Source organism: Orycteropus afer, unplaced genomic scaffold, assembly GCF_000298275.1.
Source record: "Orycteropus afer afer isolate SDZICR_OR568_19922 unplaced genomic scaffold, OryAfe1.0 scaffold00711, whole genome shotgun sequence".
Classification (NCBI taxonomy): domain Eukaryota; kingdom Metazoa; phylum Chordata; class Mammalia; order Tubulidentata; family Orycteropodidae; genus Orycteropus; species Orycteropus afer.
Genome location: NW_006922298.1, coordinates 287,467 through 296,772, shown reverse-complemented (window position 1 = coordinate 296,772; position 9,306 = coordinate 287,467). Strand labels below are relative to the sequence as shown.

Below are 9,306 nucleotides of genomic sequence, written 5' to 3'. Positions count from 1 at the left end.
TAGGGTAACAAGGGAACGTGTTCAGTGCAGATCAGTGAGTAAGCACAAGCCCGCCTTGTTTCAGTGCCTATGCTTAAACTGCCCCCTGGCTGAACACAGTGTTTAGAAAGGCTAAATATTTTAAAACTTAATGTGTATGATAGATCATAGGTCAGAATGTAAAATTTGTTCCTTAAGATGAATTGGCATCAAAAACAAGTTTAAAACTTACTGATTTATTTTTACCCTCTTATGTTTCTGGTAGAAGTCCAAAGAATTGAAATCATTCAGTGAATAGCACATAGGTAGTGGCTGTGTCTAAAGTCCTTCCCAAATTGTGGGAATAGGGCTGTTGAACCCGAATGAAATTTAGTTTTTGTAGATTGGCCTCTCCTGTCAAATAAAGAGAGGATGAATGTAAGTCTTTTTAACCTTTTTAATGATACATGAAGGAATAACTGTGACCTTTCAAGTTAAGAAAAGGAGCTCTGATGGCATAGTACCTTAGGCATTTGACGGCTAACCAGAAGGTTGGTGGTTCAAACCCACCAGCCACTCTGTGGAAGGATGACTGTGCAATCTACTTCTGTAAAGATTTACCACCTCGGAAACCCAAAGGGGGTCACTATGAGTCAGAATCAATTCCATGGCAGTGTTTGGGTTTTTTTGTTTTGTTTTGTTTTTCAAGTTTAGAAGCAGAACAGTTAGGGGAATTTGGCTTAATCATGGGAACCTACAGCAAGAGATGTTAGGACAGTAAAATCAAGGACAAAACTACAGTTTTAGCAGGAATAATAATAAGTAGAACTAGAGTAAAGGGGCAACCCACAACATGTTTTTATATGCCTAGACCCTCTTTCACAGTAACACAAAAACCAGTCTAAAGAAAGCTAAACTAGAGGTTTGAGCAGCCCACCTATTCAGTCTACTGTAGACATGACTATAGTAGTTAAATCTGACAGAAATTGTCTCTTGTCTTTACCTTCCCTAAACCGCAAAGTTGCCTGCAAACATTGCCAGCTATTTTTCACTTTAGTCTTTATTGATATACCAGACAGGTAGTTTCCTTTTAAACTGAGGTTTGTAAAAGCCATTCCACAGAATAAAAGTACTTACCTCATTTAAAGAAACCCTTCACCCAGTTGCTCAGATCATATTTAAAGAGACCAAGGTACCCAGAGAAGCATTTATTTCCATAATTAATATACATGTTTCAAACCAGCAGTCTGTTTGAAGTAATCTATAGCTTAGATCTCTGGGTTTCAAACTGTTCTATAGAAGTTAGGTTTCCATGGAAGTACTTAGAGATGATACAGGTATAAGGGAAAAGCCATCCAGGCTTGGCTCAATTCTGAGCTGCTTCTCCCCCCAGTTTAACCAGAGCAGCTTCACGTGTATAGGTTTTATGTATTGAAGTTTGTAGTGAAGTTCTGTTTGGTAGATTTTTTTGAAAAGTGTTTCACTGTCCACAGGAAAAAAAAAAGCAGCTTGAAAATAACTCTTAGATGCTTAGTTAAGGCACTTTGGGAAATGCATCAATTATCTCAAGTTAGTAATTATGAAATTATTAGTTCATTATTCTAAATCAGTGACATGAATGAGTTATGTACGTTTTAAAGTGTATAACTGATTAGTTAAAGGTGCTCTGGTGGTGTAGTGGTTAAGGAATTTGGCTGCTAATCAAAAGGTCAGTGATTCAAACCCAATAACTGCTCTGTGGGAGGAAGATGAAGAAACTTCCTTTCGTAAAGATTTACAGGGTTGGAAACCCAGTGTGAGTTGCAACCCGCATTGACTCAATGGCAGTGAGTTTGGTTTTGAGCTGATTAGTTAGTTGAATATTTCACCTTACTAACTTAATTTTAAAAAGATACATAAAAGAGACTCCATTTTATTTTAATATGGTGTTACAAACATATTACTCAATTCTCTATATTTTCATGCTTTATTAGCTATTTGGGAAAAATGTGATTACAACTTTGAGTTTCTTAGGATATGAAAATATACTTAGCTTTAAAAAAGAAAATTGGTAAACGCTTTTGTATAGGTAATTATCTGTGTAAGATTGGAACACTTTTCTTAAATTGGACACGGCAACAAAGTGTTATTAATTAAGTTGAGAAATCCTCAAGGATGTTTTAGCTATTGTCTTAATCAGTATTATTACATAAATAACAATTTAACATAAGATAATGACTTAAAGGAGAACAAAGAGAACACTGAGGTTATAAAAGCATCAAGTCTCTGGTTGCATGGGTTTGAAGTTTAATAATTTGCTTGACTTTTGTAGGTTCTAGATTTAAGAAAATTGCTTATCCACTGGGACTAACCACTTTAGGAGCAACAGTTTGCTACCCAGTTCAGTCAGTAATAATCGCAAAGGTAAGTTCTTTTTAAATGATGGCAACTTTCCAATATTTGTTTAAACTCATAAGTGTGACAATATCTTAATGTTGCATGGCACCTGTAACATTTAATTTTCAGAGAAATTATACATAAAGTTGTTATCAACTCTTATTTTGGCAAAATCACATTAGCATCTCAGCATGGTACATGCTATTCTTAATTATATGATTGTCACAAAAAGTAGAACAAATTCATTGAAGTATAATTGAAGAGTATTCATTTGGGGATTAAGTTTAGAGACACTGAATTAAAATTTATGGGGAGAAATACTGCTTCATTGTGAGCTATGTAAAATTTAGTTTTTAATTAATTGAAAATATACCTGCTTGCAGCTGTTCAGTTCAACAGATTGACATAATGTAAGAATCAACCAATTCATAGAAAAGGATTCAGAAGCTAAAAAAAGTACACATATACAGACTTAATTTTGAAACCACCCAGAACTAAGAAACCACTTCCGTAAATGCTTATAGTTGTTCTATGTTCTCTTGTGAGCTCATCTACAAATCAGAAAATTTTCCTAATGAATTGAACAATTTGTGTCAATATTTTAGTGTGTTTCTTTAGCACATGTACTTTGGGAAATGAAGTCTTTTCCTTCTTCCCTTAATTGCCAGCAGTTTCTCTGCACATTTAAAGTAGTGTGTAGTGTTAACCAGAAAGATTTTCTGTACTTGTATTCTCAGTGCTATATTTCTTTCATTATTTTTCTTCCTCTCTCTCTTTAATTATTGATGTAGACAAGACTGCCTATTCAGTATTTTGAGAATGTCAAGGTTATAGTGCATATGTAGTTTGTAATGTGTTGAAGCTCTATGGCTCTGGGATATACGTTGGGCATGGAATAAAGCTCACTCCCAAGGGCTGGCTCTCAGCCCAATAGTACATAAGACATACACACAGACCACTCTACCCAGGGCGATGCACCCACATACTCTATGGAGATACCTCCCTTGGAGCAATCAGCCACAAGGCACCAGGGACAACATTCACATGGAGGAAAAGCAAAACACACAGGAGTGCATAACTGTGATAGGGATGGGGGGGGGGTGGTTACTAGGAAGGGAAAGGAGGAGAGTGAGTTAGGTTTGGGGATGGTAATTGGGGAGTGAAACCAAATGTACACAAAATGTTGAATGTAAAACAAATTCTGCTCTGTAAATTTGCACCTAAAGCACAATAATAATAATAATAAAAGCTGATAGCAAAAAAATGCATTATTCATTACTTACATAGTTGAGATGATTGGCCAGAGAAGACATGAACTTACTTTGAAAATTTCCTAAGAAGTTACATAGAAATTAGCCATTTAAAATCATAAAACATGAGTGCTGCAGAAAACTTTGAGCTTATTTAATTCTACTCTCTCATATTCTCATACCAATAAGGAAACTGTAGCTCAGAGAGGCTTCATACTGAATAACTTGCCCAGGGTCATATTCAACTTCAGGTGTCCAGTTTCCCTGTTCATTACCATTCCCGATGCATGATGCTGAAACTGACTCTCCTATTTTTCCTTTAAAGTAATGACTTTGTTTGTTTTATTATAATGATACCTCCTTATCTTATGTAATTTAAATATTACAGAAAATCATAATAATAAAAAAACCTAATCACCCTAAATCCTCCCATACAGAAAAATATTCATGTTAACTTTTAATTCAGTGTTATTCTAGGCATCTGTCCTTGAAGACAGATAGATAGATATACAAGTATGCAAATTATTGTGTTGTTAGTTGCCATCAAATCATGGCCTTACATATAACAGAACAAAACATTGCCCAGCTCTGCGCTGTTCTCATGACGAGGCTTGCTGTTGTTGTTGTTGTGGCTGTTGTGTTAGTTGTTGTGTTAGTCCATCCCACTGAAGATTTTCCTTATTTTGGATGACTCTCTACTTTACCAAAATTGATGTCTTTTTCTAGCAGCTAGTCTTTCCTGATGACACGTTCAAAGTAACTGAGCCAGAGTTTCACCGTCCACGCATCTAAACAGCATGTTGTTGGATGCTGTCAAGTCATTTCTGATTCTCAGTGGCCCTTTGTACAACAGAATGAAACACTGCCTGGTTGTGTACCATCCTTACAATTCTTGCTACGCTTGAGCCCATTGTTGCAGTCACTGTGTCAATCCATCTTGTTGAAGGTCTTCCCAAACATATTCTTCTCCAGGGAATGGTCCCTTCTGACAATATGACCAAAGTCGGTGAGGTGAAGTGTAGCCATTCTTGCTTCTAAGGAACATTCTGACTGTACTTCTTCCAAGATAGATTTGTTCATCCTTCTGGCTGCCCATGGTATTTTCGTATTTTTCACCACCACCACAATTCAAAGACATCAATTCTTCCTAATTCTTCTTATTCATTGTCCAGCTTTCACATGCATATGAGGCGGTTGAAAATAGCAGGAAGTTTTGCCAGGATTCTCATAACATGGCCTTGAGTAGTTCACAGCCTCCTTCTTACCTCAGGTACTCCATCCATCAAATGGGGCTAGAGGCTGGATAAGAGCTGTTGTTTTCTTGCATTTTTTGCCAATTCAACTTTTTACAAGTGCACAATTTATTGACAGCAATTACAATATTTGGCTATGCAACCCAACTCTTAATCAATGTGACATTTCTATCACTATTAACCTCCCTCTTTCTCCCTTCTTCCCACCTCTGGTAAACACTAATAAACTTTATTCTGTATTTAAAAAAAAAAAAAGAAAAGAAAGAAAATACCATGGCTTAGGTTAGGCAAACCTTAGTCTTAAAAGTGGCATCTTTGCTTTTTAACACTTTAAAGAGATCTTTTGCAGCAAATTTGTCCAATGAAGTATGTCATTTAATTTCTTGACTGCTGTTTCCATGGGTGATAATTGGAGTAAAATGAAATCCTTGACAACTGCAATCTTTTCTCCTTTATTATGACATTGCTCATTGCTCCATTTGTGAGGATTTTGTTTTCTTTGTGGTAAGGTGTAATCTATACTGAAGGTTGTAGTCTTTGATCTTCATCAATAAGTGCTTTAAGTCTTCTTTACTTTCAGCAAAGAAGGTTGTGTCATCTGCATATTGCAGGTTGTTAATAGGTCTTCCTCCAATCATGATGTCATATTTGTCTTCATGCAGTCCAGCTTGTCTGATTATTTGCCCAGCATACAGATTGAATAAGTATGGTGAAAATTTACAACCTTGCCACATATCTTTTCCAATTTTAACCTTTCTGTGACCCAGGGACCATAGAGTGCCGCCTACCTACATTTTCTACCTCTGAGATTTATTGGGGATATCCCTTTTGTAGTGCATGCTGCCATCTGGTGGAGGCCTGTATAACTATATTATACAAAGATCCCTTGGTACACGTGTCCCACGAATTGTATCAAAACTCATATTTCTTAAGAAAAAAATTTTCATTTCTTTGAAAATACCCTCTATTACTGAAAACATGGTTTGAACAAAAAAGAGCAGAAAATAATTCTATCTTAAAAGGGTTAAACCACGCAGTAGCCCTTTGTTTTCTTTGAAAGACTGCCTCTCAGTCTATGTACAGATTCTGCATGAGCATAATTAAGTGTTCTAGAATTCCCATTCTTCCCAATGTTGTCCAAAATTTGTTACAATCCACACAATCAAATGCCTTTACGTAGCCAATAAAGCACAGATAAACATCTTTCTCTGCTTTCAGCCAAGATCCATCGGACACCACATCATGTTCTGAATGTGGCTTGAATTTCTAGCAGTTCACTGTTAATGTACAGCTGCAGCTGTTTTTTAATTTTAATTATTTTCAGCAGAATTCTGCTTGCATGTGATATTAATGATGTGTGATAATTTCTGCATTCCTTAGATCACCATTTTTTGGAATAGGCACATATATGGATCTCTTCAGTCACTTGGTCAGGTAGCTGTCTTCCAAATTTCTTGCTATAGATGAGTGAGTACTTCTAGCATTGCACCCATTTGTTGAAACATCTCCGTGGGTATTCTGTCAATTCCTGGAGACTTTTGTTTTGTCAATGCCTTCAGTGCAGCTTGGACTTCTCCCTTAATACCTTTGGTTCTTGATCATATGCTGTCTTCTGAAATAATTGAACATCGACCAATTCGTTTTGGTACAGTAACTCTGTATTCCTTCCATCTTCTTTTGATGCTTCTAGCAGCATTAAATCTTTTGTCCAAAAAATCTTACAATATTGCAACTTAAGACCTGAATCTTTAATTCTTCTAGCTTGAGAAATGCTACACATCTTCTTTTCTTTTAGTTTTCTAACTTCAGGTCTTTGCACATTTTGGTGTAATACACATTTAATATAATTATTTACCTTGTTTTTTTGAGCCACCCTTTGAAGTCTTCTGTTTACTCTTTTACTTAATCATTTCTTCTGTTTGTTTTAGCTCCTTTGCGTGCAAAAGCAAATTTCATAGGAGAAATGATAGCTCAATACATGCTACAATATGGATGGAGCTGGAAGACATTATACTGAATGAAATAAGTCAATTACAAGAGGATAAATATTGTTAGAACTCACTTATATAACAAGACTAGAAAAGGCCGTTGTATAGAGAGCAAATTTTATTATTGGGTACCAGGCCTTGTGGGAAAGGGGAAAAGGGGTGTTAACAGTAATGAAAATATTATATTGTTTAAGGGTAGAGTTGAACAGCTGATTATTGTGATTGCTGTCAATGAATTTTACACCTGTAAAAAGTTTAATTGGCAAAAATTATGTAATAGATACATTTACAACAATGACAAAAAAAAAAAAAGAGTAGCTGCTGAGGCTGCTTATGTACAACCAAAAACCTCATGGGATTTGGTTTCCTGGTTTGGAGGTTTAGGGCTATGATTTCATGACCTAATAACATGTATAGTGGCTCTGTTCTATCTCCTAGTTTGATATGTAGTGCCTGGGGTCTTAAAGGCTTCCAAGTGGCCATCCAAGGCACAACAGTTGGTTTCTCTTTGCCTAGAACAAGAGTGGAAGAAGGAGGGTCTAGGATAGGAGGAAGATAGGGAATGTGTGGCTAATTGCCTCCCCTTGCCATGAGATCCAAACTAGATGGTGCCCAGCTATAGTTACTGAACATTCTGAGATTCCATGAAAGAATCCTGATCAAAAGAGAGAAAATGCAGAACAGAATTTCAAATTCTCATGAACTCTAGGCTTCCTGAATCCATGAGGGTCAGATGGAACCTGAAACTATTGCCCTGAGATAATCTTGAAAACTTAGACCAAAAATATCCCATAAAGTCTTCTTAAAACCAAACAACAGTTTTACTTAACTAATAGAAAACATTTGTTTGAGCATTTTGCTCTTTTAAGAATGTCTGTATGGAGTCATAAGAGCTCTGCTAGCACAGTGGTTAAAGCATTCAGCTGCTAATCAGAAGATCAGCCATTCGAACCCATCATCCACTCCATAGGAGAAAGATAGATCAGTCTGCTTCTGTAAAGATTTAGTCTTGTAAACCCTATGAGGCAGTTCTACTCTGTCCTACAGGGTCACTGTAAGCCAGAATCGAGTTGATGGCAGTGAGTTTGGTTTTTGTATATGGGATCAAACAAAAGCAACTTGAAAGATTAGATAGCAACTTTTGGGGTCAGTGAATTTATCTTAATGGAGGACGAACAACTCAGAAAAGTAGAGTGAGAATAGTTACACAATTTGAAGAATGTAATCAGTGTCACTAAATGGTACATATAGAAACTTGAGTTGGTGTATGCTTTGTTGTGTATATTCTCAACAACAAAACAATATATATACACACACGCACGCACACACACACAAAAAAAGAGTAACTTTCAGTTTCTTCTGACATCTGTTTTTGTCTTTTCTTTCATTCCTATCTTTTTAATGACCTCTTGCTTTCTTCATGTATGATATTCTTGATGTCATCCCACAGCTCATCAGTGTTAAGTACATCAAGCCTGTTCTTGAGATAATTTGTACATTTAGGTAGGGTATACTGTAGCATAGTGCTTAAGGCACTTGACTGCTAACCAGGAGGCTGGTGGTTCAAACCCACCAGCCACTCCTCGGAAGGAAAATGGGGCAATCTACTTCCGTAGTGATACTGCCTCGGAAACCCAAGGAGGGGTCACTATGAGTCGGATCCAACTCGACGGCACATAACAACAACATACTCAAGGTCATACTTTGGTTCTCATGACCTTGTTTTAATTTTCTTCACCTTCAACTTGAACTTGCATATGAACAACTAATGGTGTCTTCTGCAGTCAGCCACTGGCCTTGTCCTGACTGATATTAGCATATATATATATCCTCAACCTTGTATATTAGCATGGATTATACCGCAACATAAAACAAAAAGCCTTACAACTGGACCAATAAGCATCATCAGGATAGATGGAGAAAGGATTAAAGTTATCAAAGATTTCATTTCACTTGAATCCACAATCAACATCCATGGAAGCAGCAGTCAAGAAATCAGACAACATACTGAACTGGGCAAATCTGTTGCAAAAGACCTCTTTAAAGTGTTGCAGTGCAAAGATGTCTCTTTGAAGACTAAAGTGTGCCTAACTCAAGCCATGGAATTTTCAGTTTCCTCAAATGCATGTGAAAGCTGGACAATGAGTCAGGAAGACTGCAGAAGAGTTGAAGCTTTTGAGTTGTGTGCTGTTGGTGAAGAATACTGAAAATACCATGAACTGCAAGAAGAATGAACAAATCTGTCCTGCAATATATGTGGCCAGAATGCTCCTTAGAAGCAAGTATGGCCAGACATTGTCAGACCTACTTGGGTTGTCTGATGAGCGTCGGCATCAGCCACAGGGACCCAGGTGGGGGTGATACAAGAGGTCTCCAACAGCAAGACAAACTCGTCTGTCGGTTTGTCCTACTGTGGTGACATATAGACGTGAGTTTTGAGGCAGAGCCTCTAGTGTTTAAAACCCAGTGAGATGCACCTGG

General features: G+C 37.0%; 1 protein-coding gene across 1 annotated transcript in view; it reads left to right on the top strand.

Moving 5' to 3' along the window:
- The window catches only part of APOOL (apolipoprotein O like), a 108,964-nt gene that overhangs the window by 48,948 nt on the left and 50,710 nt on the right, over positions 1 to 9,306 (top strand). The window contains exon 6 of the mRNA XM_042783166.1: positions 2,270 to 2,361. Within this exon, the coding sequence (XP_042639100.1) occupies positions 2,270 to 2,361 (92 nt within the window). The remainder of the gene's footprint in view (positions 1 to 2,269; positions 2,362 to 9,306) is intronic.